The 24,439-nt window shown below is 37.8% G+C and overlaps 1 protein-coding gene across 2 annotated transcripts in view; it reads left to right on the forward strand.

The window, feature by feature from the left end:
• The window catches only part of PPM1D (protein phosphatase, Mg2+/Mn2+ dependent 1D), a 48,250-nt gene that overhangs the window by 17,278 nt on the left and 6,533 nt on the right, over positions 1-24,439 (forward strand). For both annotated transcript variants that reach the window (XM_057716424.1, XM_057716425.1), the window contains exons 3-4: positions 5,406-5,530; positions 20,682-20,872. In XM_057716424.1, the coding sequence (XP_057572407.1) occupies positions 5,406-5,530; positions 20,682-20,872 (316 nt within the window). The remainder of the gene's footprint in view (positions 1-5,405; positions 5,531-20,681; positions 20,873-24,439) is intronic.

Genomic DNA, 24,439 nt, shown 5'->3' on the forward strand with positions numbered 1-24,439 from the left:
GAACCTTTTGATCATATCCAGTTGTAGGTTAAAAAAAAGGCATCTTGGTGATGTTTTAATTTGAATTTACTTTGAGAAAGGTTGAATATGTTTTTATTGGTTTGAGCCATTTATATTTCCTTTTCTGTTTATTTTTTGTTTATATTCTTTGTTCATTTGGGAGGGAAGTAATTAGCCTTTTTTGTATTAATGTGTAGGAGCCACTTATACATAAGAGAAATTAGACTAATATATGTGAAGAGTTTCAGATGTTGTTTTCATAGTTTGTCTTTTGATTCTGCTCCTGGAACTTTTTTCCATGTGGAAGTTTATTTTAATGTAAACTTATCAATCTCTACCGTTATGACTTTTGGTTTTTGTGCCATAGGTACAATTCCTTCACTCTGAGGTTATTAAAAAGTCTATCTTGGGCTTCCTAGGTGGCGCAGTGGTTAAGAATCCGCCTGCCAATGCAGAGGTCACGGGTTCGATCCCAGCTCCAGGAAGATCCCACATGCCGCGGAGCAACTAAGCCCGTGTGCCAGAAAAAAAAAAAAAAACCATAAAAAGTCTATCTTTTCTTCTTGTATAGCAGTTATGAATACTTTGGTCTTAGGAAACTTTTACACTCTTAAAAATTGAGGCCCTCAAAGAGCTTTTTGTTTATATGGGTTATATATATTGATTTTACCATATTAGGAATAAAAATGGAGATGTTTTCAAATATTCATTAATTATTGAAAAATAAAAATATTAAGCTCATTATGTGTTAAAGAAATTTTTTTATGAAAACATAGCTATTTCCCAAAACAAACATTTGAAAGGATTGGCATTGTTTTACATTTTTTGCCGGTCTCTTTATTGTCTGGCTTATAGGTGACAGCTAGATTCTTATATTTGCTTCTGCATTCAGTCTGTCATGATAAGGTATTTTGGTTGCAGTATCTGAAGTAAAATCTGGTTTTACATAGATATATAAGTGGAAAAGGGAGACTGTTTTAAAAGCCTTTCTGTGTTTTGGGGATATTCTTTGATACAAGTTCATGAAGAGGGAGTTTACTAAAGGTTAATAATAGTGTTATATCTGAAATAATATCAATGACTTTTTTCATACCCTTTCATTAAGAGCCATAATATCAGTTAAGAGCCATTGGTTAAATGATATCTTTATCCATGCAGGATTTTTTTAATTAATAGATTTTTATTTTTTAGAGCAGTTTTAGGTTCATAGCAAAATTGAACAGAAAGTACAGAGTTCCTAAATACTCTGCCTCCTCCTACATGCATGGTCATAGTCTCTTCCACTCTCAGCGTCCTTTCCCAGAGTGCTACATTTGTCACAACTGATTACCCAACATTGACACATCACTATGGCTCAAAGTCCATAGTTTACATTAGGGTTGCTCTTGGTGTTGTACATTCTAGGGTTTGACAAACGTATAATGACACATATCTACCATTATAGTTTCATACAGAGTAGTTTCACTGTCCTAAAAGTCTTCTGTGCTCTGCCTATTTATCCCTTCCTCCCTTCTTACTGGCAACCACTGGTCTTTTTATTGTCTCCATGGTCTTACCTTTTCCAGAGTGTTGTATAGTTGGAATCATACAGTGTGTAGCCTCCGTGCATGATTTTGAAACCTAAATATTGGTCATTTGTAAAATATTGGTTAGCTGAGTTATGCAAATCATCCAAATATTGACACATTTTATTATGAAATATATCAAATCCTGTAGCTGCTTAAAAACTCCACTTTAGTATTACTATGAAAATAACTTTGACCTTGCAGACCCCCTGAAATGATCTGGGGGACTCCCAGGGGTCTCTGAACCATATTTCGAGAACCACTTTTCTCATACTTACATGGTTTCATCATTTACATTTAATCTTATAGCTCTGGAATTTTAAAATTAAAGCTGTGTAGTAGTAGGGATACAAGTTAATACTTTTTTGTCAGTGGCAATTAATAGCCACTTGAACAGTTACACAACCATTCCTTACTGAGTAGAAGGCTTATCAGGCATAAAACCCTTCTTCAGTGGGAAGATGACCTTGAGTTTTTCCTCTTCTAGCAGTCTTTCTCTGGTTAAGATAAATATGGAATGTTAGCTCTGCTGTAAGGCAGCACAGCTTATTGTAGAATGACCCTTGAATGGAACTACATCTGGATAGGAAAGTTTTTTTTTCCAGTTCTTTATTGGAGTATAATTGCTTTACAATGTTGTGTTAGTTTCTGCTGTATGGATAGGAAAGATTTTGAGTGGATCACATATTTCTCTTGGGAAGCAGAGACCTTAGCTGCCCTGTGTACATGCAGTTTGACTTGTGCCAGGACCAGGAAGTCATGGGCTGTTAACACACTGATTCCTATGGCATACGAAACTCACTTGTGGTGGCTAGAAATTGGCTCCTGGGTTTCTGTAAGGATCACTGCTGAAGAAAACACGACTGAATCTGCAGTTCTGGCATACTGTGTTTCCTGTCCTATGTCCTACAAAGTTAAATGAGCCTGGTTTCATGCTATAGTTTATTTGATCCTATGAGTGTGAAGGGCAGTATGTATCTGAGACCACTACTGGTAGTTATACAAAGTGAGCTTTGCAATTATATATATATTTGGGTCTTTTTCTGAGCTTTCTTTTTTTAATACTCTGTGCTCATGTACCAGTACCATACTTTTTTTAATTCGAAGCTTTATTATAATTTTTAATATTGGTAGGCCTGATTCCTCTCATTAGTCTTTTAAAAAATATTTTTTCTGGACTGTTCTTTATTTTCTTCTCTATGAATTTTAAAATTATATATTTTTATTTTAATAACTTTTTTTAGAGTTTACGGGTTTTGTCCTATTACTTAAAATACCATCTGGATAGTTGGACAGATGCTCTTTGCCATTTGGGAGCAGGTGTTTTTTTGCACAAATTAAGCTGTTTTATTGTAAGTTATTTCCTCCTTTCCCTCTGTCCTCACCCTAGGCAACTGGCCAGTGCTCTGTTTTTCCAGCCTTCTGTTGCTGCTCAGTCAGCCCTCTGCATGTCAGGCTGATCCTTTCTGTATGCCTTTTAATCATACAGGACAAAAGCAGGAAGTGCAATAAAAGCAGCATCTTTTACAACATTGCTTTGGTTTCTTGATACTGGATTTAAAACTTTGTTTTAGCCAGTGCTCTTATGTTGTCATTTGTTCCTCAGAAACACAGAGACTGTAATAACTTTGAATATTGCATCAAGAGAGCTCCTAGGAGAGTTATACTGGAAGCAATTTGGGTAGCTACTGTAGTTACGTAAGTATTAAGCCTTACTCTTTAGGGAGCAGGTTTAGGAAAGAACAACAGGGCATAAGGTGTTAGGAGGCAGAATGTTGGTGTCTCTTCTCCTGTAACTCTTAAGTTTCATAGATTCTTGTGAATGGTAGATTCAGTCTTTACTCTCCCATTCACTTTTCGAGGATCAGCATTGACAAAAGCATAAAATAACAAAGTGACTGCCTTTGATACTCTTACTCCTACCTAGAACAATGTTGCTTTCAGTATTACAAAGTGAACTAATTCTCAAAAGGAATAGTAAATGAAGGGCTCCAATTTCTCTTCTATGTTAGTCCACAGAGTTTTCTGCTTGTTCTGTACTTGTTTCATTCTTCCCCTGTTCTGTCCAATATAGTAGCCACTAGCTACATACGGCTGTTTAAACTTAAATATAAATTAATTAAAATTCAATTAAAATTCAATTCCTTGTTTGCACTGGCCACATTGACAGTGCTCAGTAGCCAGACATGGCTAGTGGCTGCTATATTAGACTATGCTGAGTGAACATTTCCATCATTGCAGGAAGTTTCATGAGACGAGCTGCTCAAGTCTCCTGGCCTGCCCTTGTCTCATGTGCTTCTTTTCTGCTTTAGAAAGGTGATTGAGGCCGTTCTCCTCCTGCCATGTTCATGTTTTTCTGGGCTCAGAGGAACTTTTTTTTCCCCCTCACTTATAAAGATTTGTGCCTTTATTTTGCTTCTCTTAGAACTTTTATTCCATTTGTTCTCTCTTCTCTCTAATATCTTCATTCTTTTGACGTCAGAGCAGAAATAGAAAAGCCATAGATGGAGGTTAACTGGCTGGCTGCTGCTGAGGTCTACAGTATTTCATAGTGACATTCCTGTCAAGGTGGTCACCATTATCTGTCCTGTCTTTTCATCTCTTGAAGCCAGTTTAGTTTCAGTGCTCATCAAGTTTAGGCAGACACAGTCATGCTACTCATAGACAACACAGTAAACTATTAAGAGACTCATGTATGCATCAGGATGTCATAGTACTCATTAATAACGAGAACAGTAACTGACAAGAAGACCACATGTTATTGTCAGCTGGCCTGCCGCAGGTGAAATGAAATTTCAGAGGGTTTCACTGTGCACATGGGACCTGAGTGTGAACACTTAATTTGCTTATCTTACTGTCACTTATCTTTTTTTTTTTTTTTTTTTACTGTCACTTATCTTTGAGAGTCAGGAATCAACTTGTATCTCGTGTGTGTATCGATATCAGGTGCACCTAGTATCAGGCAGGCTAATATTGTTTCTTGGAAATGCTCTTTGCCACTCTTCTCAACTTTTTTAAGCCTTCCAGGGGAACATTTTTCTTCTATTTATTTATTTTTTTAAATTCAAGGCAGATTATGATTAAATTGATATAAGGGCCAGTTTCCCATTTCAGTCATTCAGACACAGGTTGAGAGACCATCTCTATTGTGTTTTGATTATTACTTTTTTGCTCAAATACTTGACCATACTTCAGTGTCTTAGGCACCGTGGAGTGTACTGACTTCTCTGTGAATTCATTACAGATTTCTATTGCTCCTACACCAAATTTCTAGGAGGGTTTTCTTATTCTGTAACTCCCAGATCTATATCTCTACAGCTCATCTGTTTCCAGAGTCTAGTTTCACACTTCTAAACACTGAAATATCTAAATACATAGGTATTTGTCTTCAGGCATTTCTTATTAATGCTTCAGATCAAAAATATTAAAACTGAAGTTCTATTTTCAGTACTCTTAAATCCCTCAAAAACTATACAACCTTTTCAATTTCTTTTATCAGTATGTAATCCCTCTTCATTTATAACCAGTTCTTCCTTCCCTCAATTTTTTTAGTTATCAGATTATATTGCTTTCTTATTTACATGATATTTACTCATTTCTATTCCCATTGCCTCCATTCTGTCTAGCTTCCCTTAATAATGTCCAGATTCTCATCTTAATCTACCCTATTTTGTCTTTGTCTTCTGCACAGGAAATTTGGTTTATACATCTTTGTGTCTGAAGCAGATAAGGCATTATTTTGCAATAATATAACCTGACTTTATAAGTTATTTAACACTGAACTACTTTAGTTGTTATATTTTAATAATTTAGAGTATTTATGTGAACTCTGTTTTTTAGCGTGATGAACAAGTCTGGGGTGAATCGTGTCGTTTGGAAACGACCTCGGCTCACTCACAGTGGACCTGTGAGAAGGAGCACGGTCATTGACCAGATTCCTTTTCTGGCAGTAGCGAGAGCACTCGGTAAGTAGGACTTACATTTGATGAAATCATCTTGGATTTTCTACAGTATATGGTGGTAAATAGAAGACTGAGAAGTAAGCCTTTATTTGGCACGTAATGAGGGTATAAGCATGATATTATAGTAAATGATTGAAGACCTAATTGAGGGGAAGGTTAAAGTATGGATTTCAGTGCCAGTTGCTCTTTGATCATGAGTCATGTTCAATGTTTTGCTAATTACCATTTATTCCTAGGGAAGTAAATGTGTGCCTAGGCTTTTGTTAACCTTAAAACTATTTCTAAATATCCTTCCCTACTTTAGCCCTTCATATTTCTTTTAAAAGCCTTCAAAGCTCTTTTTTCCCCCCCATGAGCTAGCAAAGTAAATTGTCCATGACAGTATAAGCATACTTATTTTCTGTTCTACCTGGTTTTGGAAGGAAGGCTAGAGGATTATAGCTATAGACATATCTTATCTTGGAGGTACTAGTTAAATTTTCTTCTAAAGAAAATTTCTCTTAGAAAACGTCAAAAAAAAAAAAAGAAAAAGAAAAGAAAATATCACTTTTTTCCTTCTCTCCTTCTTCCTCTAACAGAGACTTGAGTACTGCCAGGCCCTGCATTAGGCTTTGGAGAGGTAATACATATATACTCTGCCCTTAGGGAGCAAGACAGTAGTTGAGGAGATAGGCAGTAAAGAAGTAAACTTGTCCTGAAACTAATATAATATTGCAGGTCAATGATACTTCAACTTTTTAGAAAGTAAGCTTGTGAATGAAATAATTACAGATTAGGAAATCTGAAAGAATGACATAGGTCCTGTGATAGAAGAATTGAGGAGGGGAACTATTTTAGATGGCGTGGCAGAAATGCTCCCTGTAGCAAGTGTTATTTTAGCTGAGATCTGATGGCTGAGAAGGAGCTATTCTTGTGAAGAGCCTGTTGAAGAATATTCTAGGCATGGATCCTGAATTGGGAAGGAGTTTGGCATGTTCTAGGAATTATCAAAAGGCAGGAGTTAATAGGCGAACATGAACCACAGATATTTTCATTCTAGTCTACGGGTGCTGGGAAACACTGAAGGATATTAAGCTAAGGAGTGACACTACCTGATTTGCTTTTTTAAAAGATCCTGCTACCTGTCATGTTACTATCTCTTGTTCATCTTTGGTGATCAAATACATGCACTCACAGAGCCTGTAATCTAATGGGGAGAGCAGATAATAAGCAAACAAATGAGAAAATCAATTTGAAAAGCATCATAAAGGAATTAAACAATATAATATGCAGGTAATTGGTGGGAGGGATAATGGGTGGCAGAGGAGGGCTACTTTGGAGAGGATGAATAAGGAACGTTCTTTTATTTTATTTTTTAAAATTTATTTATTTGGCTGCACCAGGTCTTAGATGCAGCACGCAGACTCTTAGTTGCTGCATGTGAACTCTTAGTTGCAGCACGTGGGATCTAGTTTCCTGACCAGGGATCGAACCTGGGCCCCCTTGCGTTGGGAGTGTGGAGTCTTAGTCACTGGACCACCAGGGAAGTCCCAAGGAATATTCTTTTATTTTTATTTATTTTTTAAAAAATAAATTTTTTATTTATTTTTTAAAAGTGATATTTGAGTGAGACCTGATGGAAGAGGAGGGGCCACGTCAAAGAAAAGCCATAGCAGTTGCAAAGGCAATTAGGCAGTTAGTGGAGATTTGATTTGGGAGGGATGGTGGTGGAAGTTGTCTAGCTTATATTCTTTTTTCCTACTAAATAGTGTCCTTACTTCCTTTTGGGAAACTGTATGTCCCCTACTATGTGCAGTCTTAATTTAGACAATCCTGTTCAGGGTCCTTTTGTAAAACATAAAAGGTCAGGCATATGAGCCCAGCGAGATCAGTTAGATTCCCTATTCCATGATTGTGAGTTGTGAATATAGTAAGGATAAAAATTAAAAATCAAAAAACCGGTTGAAATGAATCCATCCTAGCGATAATTGACCGTCTTTCACAGTGCTCATTGATGTAGTTGGGTTTTCTTGCCTAATTGTTTGGAATTGCCCTGTCTCCATGCCTGGTTCTCTAGCTTCTTGTCTGTTGTGTGAGCTACTTGATTTTCTTCTGAGTTGCCTTTTTGACCCAAGTTAACCTGAGTTGGAAATTGTCGTTTATACGCAAAGAATCCTAATGCAGGAAGGAAAGGACTTGCTGTCTTTAAAGGACCAAGAATGAAGCCAGTGTGAGAGAGAGGAGATAGGGATATAAGATAAAGGTGGAGATGAGGACCCTTGCCTAATTAAGAAGGGTGGTAAGGAATTTGGTGAAGACATTATGAGTGGTAGGCAAGAACTAAATGCTGCAAGGCTTTCTAGACCCTGATAAGGAATTTTATTTTAAATGCTTTTGGGAAGGAAGGGACTTCCCTGGTGGTGCAGTGGTTAAGAATTTGCCTGCCAGTGTAGGGGACACGGGTTCCAGCCCTGGTCCAAGAGGATCCCACATGCCACAACTACTAAGCCTGCACTCTGGAGCACGTGTGCCACAATTCCTGAAGCCTTTGCGCCTAGAAGCCTGTGCTCCACCACAAGAGGTGCCACCGCAATGAGAAGCCTGCACACCACAATGAAGAGTAGCCCCCGCTTGCTGCAAATAGAGAAAGCCTGAGCACAGCAATGAAGACCCAGCGCAGCCAATAAATAAATAAATTACTTAATTAATTAAAAAAAAAAAAAGAACCTGCCTGCCAATGCAGGGTACACGGGTTCGATCCCTGGGCTGGGAAGATCCCATGGGCCAAGGAGCAGCTAAGCCTATGTACTGCAACTACTGAGCCTGCGCTCTAGAGCCCATGAGCCACAACTACTGAAGTGTTCTGGGACCTGTGTGTCACAACTACTGAGCCCTCGTGCTGCAGCTACTGAAGTCCGAGAGCCTAGAGCCCATGCTCTGCAACGAGAGAAGCCACTGCAATGAGAAACCCACGCACCACAACACTTCGGGAGAGCCTGTGCACAGCAATGAAGACCCAACGCAGCTAAAATAAAATAAAGTAAAAAAAAAAAAAATGCTTTTGGGAAGGGATTGAAGAGTAGGAGAGGAAATAAACCATAGTGATTAAGAGGTAGACTTTGAAGCCAAAATTCCTAGGTTCCAATCCCAGTGCTGTTATTTACTGTACAAACTTGGGCAAATTACTTAATCTATTGTGACACAGTTTTTTCCAGCTATAAAGTGGGGCCTGCTTCATTACTGTTGTGAGTATTGGGTAACTTAACACGTGTAAAGTGCTTAAAATAGTTCCTGGCACATAGTAAGTGCTCTATAAATGTTAGTTGTTGTTATTGTTGTTTACTGAAGTAGGGCAGTGACATGATTCAGTTTGTTTTTAAAGGATTATTTTAGTTGATCCTGTTTTGTTTTGTTTTGTTTTGTTTTAAGATCATAATGGCTAAAATTATAGCATAATGACATTGGAGGCCAGGGTACCATTTAGTGGCCTGTAGCAGTATTCTAAACACTTTGCATGTTATACAGATCTTTGTCTGAGTTACCCAGGCCATTCACTCATGGTATACATGTGATATAATTGATCTTCCAATTGTTAGCAAGGAAGTAAAGGGGGAAGGTGATAGCTGCTATTTACATTTCAGGTAGATGGTCAATTTCAAGTTAACTATTGCCATTTGTAACATTAGTGAGCTTAGAAGGAGGGCATGGAAGGCAAGGAATTAATATTACTAAAGAACAGAGGGGTTTTTTTGTGTGTGGTAGGGGGGACTCAACATGGACTGAGGGCAAGGACTTAACTCCAGATTCAAAAGTAAGGTGAACCTTCAGTTTAGAAAAGTAGATGCCAGTTTATTTTATGCATATGAAGTGTGTGTGCACCAAGCATTTCAAGTAAGCCTTGACACCCTTAAGTGATTGTGGAGAGGAAAAAGAGGAGCAGGTGAAGGAGTGGCAAAAAGAGCTGAAAAACCAACTGCTTTTCCTGTTTCAGACATTCCTACTTAGTTCAGGTATATAGCGCTGGAGTAATTCAGACGAGAAGTAATTCAACCCGCTTGAACTGAATATCTTAAGCGATCTTTACTTAATGTTTCAAAATACAAACTCGTGCACTGTTAGACAATTCTATGAATTAAAATCTGCCTCCATGAAGCTTTCAGACAGGGCAGTGTACTTACTTTTCTTTTTGCATAATGACAGTTATTTACCTATTCAGAATTGGCTTGCGTGTTTCTCTGGGCTAATTTCAGACCCTTCATTATTCTTGTCATATTCCTCTAGATGTTTCCTTCAAAAAATGTGATTCCAGAATCGAGGACACTTTAAGATGTGGTCTGACCAGTTTGAAGTACAATGGAAATATTTAGTTCCTGCTACCTGGGCATTGTACTTCTAATAATGGAGTCCTAGAATCCTGACTGTCATTAGTTTTTAGTAACCTTATCACATTAGTTGGCTTATTAAGCTCAGATCTCTAGTTGTTTCTCTTATGAACTGCTACCAGGTCAAGTTTCTCTATTACATACTCTGTTGGTTTTTATTGGGATGGTGTAAGGGTGGGGAGATGCAGACTGAGTAATAGCATTAGATGAGTTTTTTGCAGCTTGGAGTGTGTTTGGAGAGAGAGATCTGATGTGATGCTGGTTTTTTTTTTCCTTAGCTTAGTTTCAACATTTGTTACCTACCTAGAGAAAGAAATAATGTACATAGTCCTCAATTTTGTATATTATACAGATATTCAAAAGTACTTAGGCAGCAGGGTATTAGCATTGTTTAACTACTCGTAGTTGCCAGAGAGAGAAAACAGTAATTAGAGAGTAGAGAAATCAGGCAATACTTTGACTGGATGATGAAAATTACCATCACTAATGAGGAATAATTGGACATCGTATGCCTCCAGATGTGTGATACACATATCCCCTATGTAGTACTCTGGTCAAGAATGTGTAGCCTCAATCTAGATAAAGGAGACTAAAGAAGTGTTACAAGTACATGCTATTCCTGATCCTAGGCTGGATCCTATAAAGGATTTCATCAGGCCATTTGATAATTCAGAATATGGATGGTAGATGGTATATTAGGTAAATATTATATTAATATAAATTTATGAAACTGATAACTGCATTGTCCTTATTCTTAGAAAATACACTTTGAAGTATTTAGGGATAAAGGGCCATTATTTAAAATGTTTTTAAATATATACACACAGAGAATCTTTATATATATGTAGATTGAAAACAAGCAAATGGAGCAAAATGTCAGCAATAGATGAATCTGAGTAAAGATGGGTGTTCTTTGTCATTTTTATTTTTGAAATGATCTCCAGATGAAATGTTTTTAAAAATAGGCAGGCAGTAATAATGTGAAATTTAATAAAAGTAAATAAAAAGTGGTAGGCTTAAGTTCATAATATTCTTTGGGAGACTGCTTTCATAGCAGCATTTCATTTGAAAGAGAACTAGAGATTTTTTTGTTTGGTTTGTTTGGTTTTTTGTTCCTTTTTTTTTTTTTTTGCCTACTTTTTAGTTGATTGCTTATGAGCATAGTATAATCCTACAGTGTTAAGTATAATTTAGCCATAAAAAAAATGTAGCTTTAGAATGCAGTAGTACAGTAGACTGTCCATTTCATCAGTTGAGAAACTGCCTTACCAGATCTAGTCAGTGGATCAAGTCCACATAGTTGGCATTTTGAGTACAGCTTTGTTCAACTTAAAGAGTATAAGCTCTTTCCACTAGATGATGCTGCCACTCTCCTAAACTTAAATAGGCTAATTTGGCAGAGTGTAGCCTGGAATAGAAACACTGAGGACACTTATATAGCTAGCTTAATATTTGTGAAGTTTTGTCATCTAGAAGAGAAATTAACCTAATTTAAAAGAAAAAAATAGGTGTGGGGAGTTCCCTGGTGGTCTAGTGGTTAGGATTCTGGGCTTTCACTGCCATGGCCCAGGTTCAGTCCCTGGTTGGGGAACTGAAATCCCTTAAGCTGCGTGGCACGGCTGGAGAGGGAGCGGGGAAGCTTCCAAGCACTTAATGTTTCAAAAAAAAAAAAAAACCCAAAAACTGAGCATGCAAGAATGAGAGCAACAGGGGAAAATTCTCAAAAAAAAAAAAAAAAAAAAGGTGTGAAGAACTATTAAAAAGAGAACCAGATTTTAGCTCAGTAAAGCAAAAATTGTTGCAGCTAATAAAAAAAAACCTAAACATCACTTTGTGAACTGTAGTGATCCCTTCCTTCACTAGAAGTGCTTGGGTGGTTAACATGGGTTTCTACATTGGCTAGGAAGGTAGAGAATATAAGACTCTGTGGGTTGCTTACGGTTCTGAGACTCCGTGGTAATGTTCCAATTGTTGATCCTTGGGTTAGCTTTCCATCATATTCAAAACAGCTTTTTCAACTAGCTATTTTTCACTGTGCATTGTTTTTAGATTTACCCATGTTTATATGGTTCTAGTTCATGCATCAGCTACTGTATGTTTCAGTTCCAATACAAAACTATATTTTTTTCTTCTGTGCCCTGATTGGTGGACGTTTAGGTTATATGCACACATTTGCTACTATAAAAAATGCTGCAATAAATATCTTCTTGTATACAGGTATGAGATTTCAAGGCACATAAGTAGAAGTGGAATTGCTGGGTCATAGTATCACTACATTACATTACTTACCATCTTTTAAAATACCATGACACACATACAATATGATAATATTTTACAATAAGCAGAGACGGCTACTTGAGGCTGGAACTAACTAACCTAAAGATTCTAGCCACCCAGGACCTACCCTGCTGACCCAAGGTCACACTCAAACCATCCAAGGCATGCCACTTGGAAAACTCAGTTCATAGATACATACATCTTTAGTGTTATTAGGTAATGCTGAATTTCTCCCCAGAGTGATTATGCCAAGTTATTAAAATCCCACTGTTATTAGGTGTCTATTGCTACCTAACAGAATACTCCCAAACCTAACGATTCAGAACATTTATCATCTCACATGGTTTCTATGGCTAGGAACCTGGGAGTGGCTTAACTAGGTGATTCCGGCTCAGGGTCTCTCAGGTGGTTGTAGTCAAGTTGTCAACTGTGACTTTGTTCATCTGAAAGGTTGAATGGGGTTGGGGCATTCACTTCTAGGACAGCTTACTCACATGGCTGTTGGCAGGAGGCCTCAGTTCCTTGCCCTAGGGGCCTCTCCATAGGGCCCCTTGATATGTCTTCATGGCATGGCCACTGGCTTCTGAAGAGGGAGTGATCTGTGGAGAACAAGGTAGTAGCCACAGTGTGTTTTTATGATCTAGTGTCATAGATAAGTGATACTTTATCACTTCCTCCTTTTTTTGTTGTTAGTGCTGAGTCAGTAAGTCTCACCCACCCTTAAGTGGAGGGGAATTAAGCTCTACCTCTTAAAAAAAGTATCAAAGAATATGTGCACATATTCTAAAGCCACACACAGAGTCCCTGTTTCTTCATGAGTGTTTAGGCATTCACCAAATATTTATTAAGTGCCTGCTATGTGCCAGGTACTGCTCTGGATTCTGAGGATTCTGAACAAAGCAGGTGAAAATACCTGGACTCATGGAACTTAATTTCTCTTGTAGGGGAAACAGATGATAAACTAAAATAAATAAGTAGCGTATATATTGTGGTATATAGTGAAAAGTGTTAATGTGAAAAATAAAGCAGGAAACGTTGTGGGGGTGGGAGTATGGTTTTAAATGGGATGGTCAGAGGACGTCTGAAAAGATGACATTTGAGTGAAGAGATGAGGCATTGAGGCCTGTGGGTGTCTGAGGCAAGAGAATTTAGGCATAAGGAACAGCAAATACAAAGTGTCCTTTTAATGATTTTTTTTTTTAAACTAAGCAGCTTGAAAAGTGGAGTTGCCATTAACTGATGTGTCAGAGACCTGAGTATATGTAGTAGGAGGAGGTCAGGAGTTCAGTTTTGGACAAGTTACCTTCAAGGTGCTTTTCAGACATTAAAGTGGTGATAGCCATTTGGCTTTTGGTTATGAGAATTGACTAGGTGAGGGCTAGGCTAGAGATATCAGTTTGTGGCTGAATCAAGGGATTGAGTGTAGGTAGAAAAAAGGGGAGAAAAAAAAGAAATGGGGAAAGGTCCAGTGCCTGAGCCCTGAGATATTCTCACTGTTAAAAGGTGGGGGCATGAATGGAGGAATAAGGTAAAACAAGACTGAGAAAGCCACAAGGAAAATACAAGGCAGTTCAGGAAAGTGTCCTGAAAGCTAAGAGAAGAAAGTATTTCAAGAAGGTAAGTATTTTGTTATATGTCAATTATACCTCAACTTAAAAAAAAAAGTATTTCAAATACTGTTGATAGTTCAGGTAAAGGAAAAACTGAGAAGTGACCTTTGAGTTAAACGATGTGAAAGTCATTGGTGACCTTGACAAAGTAGCATTTGGTGGGATAGTAAGACCGCAGTTATGATTGGAGTTGGTTCAAGAAAGAGTGAAAGGAGGAAATTTTGATATAACAAGTTTCAGGCACTCTTCCTAGGAGTTTGGGAAAGCGAGATGGGGCTTTAGCTAGAGTAGAAAGAATAGGGTCAAGAGAGGGTTTGCTACTGTTATTTTAAAAAGGGAAGAAATTTAAAAAAAAAGGGAAGAAATAATAGCAGTTGATTGGAAAGATCCCCTAGAACAGGGAAAACTCCATGTAGGAGATAAAATACAGTTGCTATAGTAATGTCCTATGACAATTACATTATTTTAACATAATTTTGTAAATAAATATATGGAAATAAATGAATCTTTTCATATAAAAAGACATATGGGAGAGATGATGTTTCAGTAATGAAAAATCGCTTCTGCTTTTTCTCTTGATTATACATTTCTATCACATATTTTCTCAAATATCTTTTTATTTTTAATTTATTGAGGTATAACTGACACATAGCACTGTATATAAGTTTAAGGCATACAGCATTAAAAAAGATAACATCCTTTATATTTGAACATCTAAGCTGGAAGAAATGCTTTTTCATATTACTTTTCCTATCTTTATTCTGGCACTTATTCTGGGGGGAAGAATGTAAAAACTGTTTAAGTTCTAGCTTTCTTTTTTAAGTTTCACTTGTTGCATGGTAGTTCTTATTGGCCTGTAGTAAATTATGGTATTTGGCACCATTCTTATGGTTTATAGTCAATTTTCTTCTAGTTTTTTGGGAGAGAGGTTTGCTTATCAAAATTTGTACTAATGATGATCAAGGTTACTTTAGTGCGAATGTAGCACAGGCACCTCTCAGTGGCTGTCTGCTGGAATTGCATGAGTCTTGCAAATCATTTATTCATTGAACAGATATTTGAGTGCAGTATGCAGTATGTACCAAGCTTCCACAGGGAACCTTACAGAGTTTAGAGAAGGGGAGGGACATTCATCAAATGATCACAAAAAGAGCTGAAAAATTATAACTCTTAAGTATTTATATATCTGTTAATGAGAACTTACAATAGGAGTATTTTACCTAACTGGAGAGGCCAGAGAAGTGATGTTTGAGCTGAGGTCTGAAGAATTACTGAAAGTTAATAGAGGAAGAAAATGTGTTCTAGGCATAGGAACTGCATTTGTGAACAGCTCTGTGATAGGAGAAGGCATGGTGTATATAAGGAACTCTAATGAAGGGTAGGTAGAACAGAGGTGCGGCAATAAGAGGCATAGATAAAGTGAAAAAAATACTGCATTTTTATAGGCTGCGGTTAAGAGTTATGCAAGAGTAAACTATTGCAGAGTTGGGGTAGGAAACATATAACTAGGTGGGTGGGTGGGTGTGTGTGGGGGTGTGTGTGTGTGTGTTTTCATTATGGCAAAATACATATAACAAAATTTACCATCTTAACCATTTTAAGTATACAGTCCAGTGGTGTTCAGTACATTTACATTGTTGTACAACCATTACCACCATCCATCTTAAATTTGTGTTTTAAAGAGATGATTTTGGTTGTGGTTTTGAGGATGGATTAGGTGAGACAAAAGTTGCTAGGAAGCTCTCCATGGGAAGCCACTCACAGAGTTGGGGGGTGAGGGGGACGAGATGCTAAAATTCCCTAGGGATAAGGACCACTAGGTGTCTTGCACACTGCTGGCTGCAGTGTGCCCCGGGAGCAAGCAGAGAACATACTGAAGCCAGAAGAAAGGTCTCTTTCTCATCTGGTATCACTCCAGTGCCCCTACTGAGAACAAAAGGAAAATGGCTATTAAACAGGCAACCAACAATATCAGCCACAGTGTCCAGGGCCCCTCCCTTCAATATGTAGAGTACATTCTGTGATCCTAAAATGGTGTACAAACACTAGGCCAGTAATAAAAACATCTAGTTCAGTTCTGAGTCTTACTCATTTGATCTCAGGTAAAGCCACGTGGATTCCCTGAACTGGCAAAAGAAGGCAACTGGCTCTATCCTATGTTCCTAAATCTGGCTATGAATACACATCATATGGCAAGTTTGTTAAAAATTCAAATTCTAGGGATTTTTACTGGCAAATTTAAAGCAACTTGAGCATCAAAACAATAACAGGAATAAGTTATAACATATTAAGGAAAAAAAGAATCCCTAAGTCCATACTGATACAAAAAGATTATAGAGAGGTAGAGAGAAGAATGGAAAGTTCTTTTTTTTAGTTTTTAAATTTTGGCTCCGTCAGGTATTAGTTGCAGCATGTGGGATCTTTCGTTGTGGTGCATGGGCTTCTCTCTAGTTGTGGCATGTGGGTTTTCTCTCTCTAGTTGTGGCTTGAGGGCTCCAGAGCGTGTCTGCTTTGTAGTTTGCGGCATGCGGTCTCTCTAGTTGAGGTGTGAGGGCTCAGTAGCTGTGGCTTGCGGGCTTAGTTGCCCGACGGCATGCGGGATCTTACTTCCCTGACCAGGGATGGAACCTGCATCCTCTGCATTGCAGGACAGATACTTCACCATTGGACCACCCAGGGAAGTCCCTGGAAAGCGCTTCTTTAGAAAAGACAGCTAATAAATGTAGTTAGTATTCTAATTCTATCATTGCTTTACAACCATCACATAAACACTTGATTGCGCAGAAATCCTTAATGGATGCTAAAACGTGACATATTTTGGTGAGGAACAGAATATTTCACACAGTCTCAAACTATCACCCTACAGATTACTTAGGGCACCTTTACAGTGCTGGTAGACAGCACTTTAACTGAAGGATCAAGCCTAGCATTGCCATTAATGGGACAGACTGACACTTTATGCCCCCTAATGTGACAAACTGAGGAAGGATATGACTTCAGTGATGTAGTGTTCTGGCCAAAAAAAAGTTCAACCTGAACACAAACCCTTATATCTAAAAGAAAATACGAGGAAGCAGTCAGACAAATCCAAATTAAGGGTCACTCTGCAAAACAACTAGCCTGGACTCTTCTGACAGCTGTCAGAATGATAAAAACAAATCACAAAACCTAGAGAATTGTTCTGGGTTAAAAACAACTAAAAAGGGACTTCCTAGGTGGTGTAGTGGTTAGGAGTCTGCCTGCCAATGCAGGGGACACGGGTTCAAATTCTGCTTCAGGAGGATCCCACATGCCCCGGAGCAGCTAGGCCCTGTGTGCCGCAGCTACTGAAACCTGGCAACTACTGAAGCCTGTGCACCTAGAGCCGGTGCTCCACAGCAAGAGAAGCCACCAAAATGAGGAGCCCGTGCTCTCCCGTGTGCAGTGAGACCCAACATAGCCAATAAAAAACAAAAACACAAACAACCTAAAAAATATGACAGCTAAATGCAGTAAATGATCCTTGAGTGGATCCCGGATATTAAAAAAGCATTCTTGTGGGAATTCCCTGACAACCCAGTGGTTAGAACTCGGCACTTTCACTGTGGAGGCCCAGGTCCGATCTCTGGTCAGAGAACTAAGATCTTGCAAGCTGTACAGCATGACAAAAGTCGGCGGGGGGAGTGATTATTGGGATAGCTGGGGAGATTTGAAGATGGATTTTATATTGCACAATACTGGATCAACATGAAATTTTTTGACTGTGATTATATAGGAGAACATCCTTATGCTCAGGAGATTCAATAAAAGATACACCATGTTGTTGGGTTGGGAAATATAATACTGCTAAGATGGCATTTCTCTCTGAACTGATCTATACGTTCAGTGCAATGCCATTCAAAACCCAGAGTTTGGGACTCCTCTGGCAGTCCAGTGGGTTAGGACTCTGCACTTCCACTGCAGGGGGCACAGGTTCCATCCCTGGTTGGGGAACTAAGATCCCACATGCCAAATGGCATGGCCAAAAACTAAAAATTAATTAATTTAAAATAAACAAACAACAAAATCCAGAGTTTTAGGAATTTAAGTTAGAAGAAATGCACCTTTCTTCTGGAAATGTATTGAGGTTTAGTGAGAAAGAAAAGAGATTGGCAGCATATTGGAGACTAGTGATTTGGGAGTTGCAAGCTTGAGAGGATGATTTTGTGGAAGGAGTGTACGTGTATACTTGTATATATATCCATAGACATCTCTAGAAGGATATGTAAGGACAATAGTTGTTCCCTAAGTGGAGGACATGAAAGGGAAGGGAGATTTTTGTATCTCTTGGTTTTGGTGCCATGTGAAATAAACAAATAACTTATTTGAAAATATTTTCAAATTTACAAAGATATTAATGTTAGTTTATATATGAGAAATTGTGACCCATCTTCAAGGTCATATAGTTTGCATTAGACTGAAAATTGGAATTTCTTTTTTTACCTAGATTTTAAGTTTAGACATATTAGGGATTCTCCTTTGTATAAATTTATGTTCTTACTTGGAGTGGCAATATTAATTCCAAATATTAGGGGAAGACTGCTTTTGGAAGCTTTTAGTATCATGTATGAACCCTGTTATTGCTACCTTAATATTTATCTGTTTCCATCCATGTTCAGTTTTATAGTTTCATCAACCAGGGAGTTTTGTTTTACTGGTATGAAGAAATAAATGTGTCTTCGTGAGCTGACCTGGATTATAATTAGCTTTTAGTGGTCATATGTGTTCTTTTGTTACTCTGAAGGATGAATCACCCCTTTCAACAGTCTGGTTTAGTAGTGAATTTTGCTATTTTAGAGTGGAGTAATTGATTTGAATTATTCTTTTCTTGGACTCTGAGCATATCTGAATTGGGCAGTATTTCTGATAGGAGGTATGGTGACATTTAAATAAGGAAAGGAGAGGACAGAGAGCTTCCTCTTGTTTAACGAAAGTCAGACCTGCTTAACAGTGGTGAAAACAATTTATCCTCTTGTCTGAAAACCTTTTGCTCTTAGTTTAGGTCTTTCCCCAGAGTATTTCACAACAAGCAAAAGAGGCAGAAATTAATGTTTTCTCCATTCTGTCTCCTCCTTCCCATTTTTGGGAGCAAAACAGTTTATATTGTCCTACTTATTTATCTTATGTACCACAAAAGAGTAGATGGTTTCTATAAATTTTTTTTCTATTTCAGTTATTGATCTTTTTGGTGACCTGAGTTAACTAAAAGTTCTTTTATGTTGAATATTTTGAAGTTTACATCTAATGGGCCTAAAAAGCAAAAAATGTTAGGCATTGTTTTATGTGGAGCTAATCAAGGAGGATAACTATGAAAGAATCTTCTTTTACTGGCTCACTGAAAGGGTGAACTATTGATCTCCAAAGGACTAGTCATGAGGTTGGTTAAAAGCATAAATATGCTTATTTTTATCTCTCTAATTTTTTTCCAAGTAACTGGCACCCATCCTTTCAATTTTGATGTAGGTTAGGGAGTTAACAGGAGGTTTTCAGTTAGCCACTAGGACTCCTATTTGTAGAGCAAGGTCTCCCCATTTTATCTTTTCTTCACAGTTATCTTAATCTTGGCCCTTCGCTCTTCCCTATACATTTTGTTTTGTTTTGTTTTATAAATTTATTTATTTCACTGTGTTGGGTCTTTGTTGCTGCTCATGGGCTTTCTCTAGTTGCGGTGAGCCGGGGCTACTCTTCATTGTGGTGCACGGGCTCCTCATTGCTGTGGCTTCTTTTGTTGCCGAGCACGGGCTCTAGGCGTGTGGGCTTCAGTAGTTGCAGCACACAGGCTCAGTAGTTGTGGCACACGGGCTTAGTTGCACTGCAGCATGGGGGATCTTCCTGGAGCAGGGATCGAACCCATGTCCCCTGCCTTGGCAGGTGGATTCTTAACCACTGCACCACCTAGGGAGCCCTACATTTTGTTTTATTTTTTCTATGTTTCAATATATTTTTAAAAATTTTCATTGGAGTGTAGTTGATTTACAATGTTGTGTTAGTTTCTGCTGTACAGCAAAGTGAATCAATTGTACATATACAAATACCCACTCTTTTTTAGATTCTTTTCTCATATAGGTTATTACAGAGTATTGAGTAGAGTTCCTGTGCTACACAGTAGGTCCTTCCTATACATTTTATTTATTTATTTAATTTTTCTTCCTATGCATTTTAGAATCAGCTTGTCAAATTCTTTGAAAGTCCTTTTGGGATTTTGGTTGGAATTACATTGACATTATAGGTTATTTTTGAAAGAATTAACTTCTTCACAATGCTAACTCTTCCTGTCTTTGATTATAGTTTATTTCTCCATTTATTTAGATAGTCTGTGGAATCTAATTGTATAGTCTTGTCCATAAAAGATTTGTGCACCTTTTATTAAATTTTTCAGTACCTTACATTTGGTTTACTGTTGTAATTGTTTAAAATTGTATATTTTCTATTTCTTGCTATTATATAGGGATACAGCTGACTTTTATATATTGGGTTTGTGTTTAACAAACTTGCTAAGTGTTCCTGTTCTGATAATTTATCTAATTTCTTTTTGGTTTTCCATGTAGAAATAAAATTATCTGCAAGTAATGATAGTTTTATTTTCTCTTCATATGTATGATTTATTTTTTATTATCTTACTGTGTTGAGAAGAATCCCATGTATAGAATTGGAAGAGAAGTGGTGATAGGAGACATACTTTTATCAGGTTAATGAGGGAGTTACCTTTTTAAATTTCTAGCTTGCTAATAAGCTTTTTTTTTTTAATTGTGAATGGATTTTGAATGTTATCAAATGCTTTTCTGCATTTATTAAGATGAACATAATAGTTTTCTTCTTTAATCTGTTGATGTGATACTGCTAGCTTGAAAATAATACTTCTTGCTTTTTCTGCCTCTTGCTCCCCAGGTGATTTGTGGAGCTATGATTTCTTCAGTGGTGAGTTTGTGGTGTCACCTGAACCAGACACAAGTGTCCATACTCTTGACCCCCAGAAGCACAAGTATATTATCTTGGGGAGTGATGGGCTTTGGAATATGATTCCACCTCAGGATGCCATCTCAATGTGCCAGGATCAAGAGGAGAAAAAGTACTTAATGGTGAGAAGTAACTCAGTTCGTCAGTATTATGCACACATTGTTCTGCTACTTTTGTCAGGAGTCTTGAATATGAGCTAAGGATGTTCACCTTGAGTAGATTTTTGTATTTGCCCTGGCTGTAGAAGAAAGTAAAATACAGATTTCTGTATCTCATTAGAGGAACGAGACAGGAATCAGATGAATGAAACTAGGTAACAAAGCACACAACCACTGACTTCATTGTGAACAGCTCTTGACTTACTGGCCTATGGAGTAATTTGGGTATTTTGGCTGTGCTGGGTATTCATTGGGACATGTGGGCTGTTAGTTGGGCATGTGGGCTCTTAGTTGTGGCATGCGGGCTCTTAGTTGTGGCATGCAAACTCTTAGTTACAGAATGCATGTGGGATCTAGTTCCCTGACCAGGGGTTGAACCCAGGCCCCCTGCATTGGGAGCATAGAGTCTTACCCACTGGGCCACCAGGGAAGTCCCCAGATCTTTTTTCTTTTTTAATTAACATATAATTCACATTCCTTAAAATTTACCCTTTTAAAGTGTTCAGTTCAGTGGTTCTTAGGATAGTCTCAAAGTTATGTAACTCTTACCACTAATTCCAGAGCATTTCATCACTGCCCCCCACCAAACCCAATAACCATTAGCAGTCATTCACCATTACCCCTGTTCCCTGGCAGGTACTCATCTTTTTTGTCTCTATGTATTTGCCTGTTTTGAGTATTTCATATAAATGAGAGCATACAATATGAGGCCTTTTGTGTCTAACTTCTTTCACTTAAGCATAATGTTTTCAGGTTCATTCATTTATGGCGGAATAATTTTCCATTTTATTTATCCGTCCATTCATCAGTTGATGGATACCTGAGTTGTTTCCACTTTTTGGCTATTTTGAATGATGCTGCTGTTACCATTCATGTGCAAGTTTTTGTGTGGACGTATTTTCAGATTTCTCAGGTACCTACCCAGAAGTGGAATTGCTGGGTTGTGTGGTAACTGTATGTCACCTGTATTGTTTTAGTCAATTGCAAAACTAGAAACAACCATCAATGAGAAAACTTTTCTTTCCTTACTGGCTTGCTTGAAAATTGATCTTCTCTTCATTCTGAGCAATGACAAAGGAAGGAGATTTGGGAAAGTGCAGTTTATTGAAGGCAAGAAAGGCGAGTGTTTTGGAGTAGTAGCCAGCAATGTCAAATTCTACAAAGAAGTAGAGGCAAATGGATGAAAACAGGATATTGGGTTTTACATTTGGGATCTTTTACTATTAGTGACCTTCAAGGAATAAGAGTTTCGGTTGAAGTGATGAGGACATTAGCTAGCAGATTAGAGTGATGATGAAAGAGTACTTTGTGAGCCTAAGAAATAGATGTAGTGAGTGTTCAGGAAGAGGGACTGTGCCATTGTCTGCATGAAAAGATAGGGAGGGTCTTGAAAGCAGTTTTATAGTCTTATGAGAAAGATTGACAGAACAAAAGAAATACAGGATATTGATGAAATGAAGGATCCAGAGCACATGGATGTAACTGTAATCAGTGGCTCCTTGGAAAAGATGATCTTTTCCTAAGCTGGGAGGAATGGTAAAGCTATATTTTGAGGTGATAAGGAAGCAACGTAAAAGAACTTATATTAAATTGCCTCCATTCGTTCCCTCAGCTAACATGTCAGACACTAGGTACAAAGGATGTAAAGGTAAATAGAATATGGTTCTTGCTCAGCATTTACCATATTATTACAAATGGGATATATATAGATAGCTATCAGTGCCATTTCATTGTGAGTTGTTTGAAGGTGAGAGTCATGTATCTATTCAGTTTTACAAACTTGGGGCTAGCATGATGCATTTAGTAAGTGACATCAGATGTGAAAGAATGATTAAATAAAATAAAGACTATTTTGTTTATTGGATTTTTTTTTTTTTTTTGGCCTTGCTGGCTTGGGGGATCTTAGTTCCCCCAGCAGCGGGATCGAACCTGGGCCCTCGGCAGTGAAAGTGTGGAGACCTAACCACTGGACTGCCAGGAAATTCCCATGTCTGTTGGATTTAGGATTTTTTAATGATGAGAGAGAAACATTTCAGTGGCATGATGAAGCCAAAAGCTAGTTCTATTGGGTTGGGAGAACCTATTCTTAAACACCTATGTGTTTTTAGAATGAGTTTTGAAATGAGTATGTATTTAAAATGAGCATTCGTCTAACAATATTTAGAACAAGTGTTGAGAACTGAGAGGGAGAAGATAGGAAACTTGTGAGGATTGATAAGGAAGTTTCATGGATAAGAGTGGTATTTGAGCAGGTCTTAAAGGTGGAGTTGAATTTACCAGGTAAAGAGATGAAGGGAGAATAGTGAAGCTTTCCAGGCAAAGGAATAGAATGTGTAAAGTCAAAGAGAAGAGACAAGTACAACACATTCAGATTTCACGAGTAACTTGATATGATTAGAAGACAGGCAGCAAAAAGGTTTTGAATGGTCTGTTGTGAATGGTCTTTACAGTCAGGTAGTAGAGAGTATTGAAAAGCTGCATTTTAGATACGCATTTTAGAAAGCATACTCATGGCAGGGTGGAATATAGAATAGAGGGTAGTTGATAATGGATGTGAGGATTCTATTTATTAGGAAGTGTAGGCAGAACATCTCGCTCCTTAATAAAAATTAAACTGATGCAAAGTTGACAGTGAAAGAGAATGAAAGTGATTAGTGAAGAATCCCTGAGAGAAGGTGAATTTTGATGAATGGACAGACCTTCTGTCTCTGCCTCTCTTCACATGGTTGATTCTTATTGCCAGTGTATCTGATTTGATTTTAATATTTTAAAGAAATATTAATTTTGGTCTCAGTTGTGGCATGCGGGATCTTTAGTTGTGGCATGCAGGATCTAGTTCTCTGACCAGGGATCCAACCTGGGCCCCCTGCATTGGGAGCATGGAGTCTTAACTACTAGACCACTAGGGAAGTCTCTGATTTGATTTTTATTAATGGATCTATTAGGCTTTCTCTTTGGAAGCTGCTGTTATGTTCCAAATGAAAATTTTTGCAAGCTTGATATAAGGCAGAAATGGAAAAACAAAACCAAAAACAAACCATATATACACACAAGCGAAAAAGAGATACATAAGTGGTAGAACTGACAGAACTTGGGTTTTAAGGAGGGAGAATATGATGACACCCAAATTTCTTAGTGGTGGCTAGAAGCTGTTATCAAGAAGAAACACATTATTTGGGGGGAAGGAAGTGATAATTAGTTCATATGTGGGCATGTTGAATAAGAGGTGCCTTTGGTTCATCTAGATAGATATTTTTAGTAGACGTTACTGAAAGGCAATGCCTGGAAATGGTAATTTCAGCATTAATGGGGGTTAAGTAAAGCTGTGACAATTTATGACATCACCTGGTGAGACAGTGTGGTGTAAGAAAAGGACACAGTATTAAAGGAGGGCCAAATCAACAGAATCAGTGAGCTGAGGGAAAATGCAAGTAAGATAGTAGAAATGGCTTATGCAGATTTCTTTTTTATGGAGCTTTGCTGGCAGGGAAATAGGCACACTGAAAAACTGAAAGGTAAAGGAGTCCTTCA

This window comes from Hippopotamus amphibius, chromosome 17, assembly GCF_030028045.1.
Source record: "Hippopotamus amphibius kiboko isolate mHipAmp2 chromosome 17, mHipAmp2.hap2, whole genome shotgun sequence".
NCBI classification, from domain to species: Eukaryota; Metazoa; Chordata; class Mammalia; order Artiodactyla; family Hippopotamidae; genus Hippopotamus; species Hippopotamus amphibius.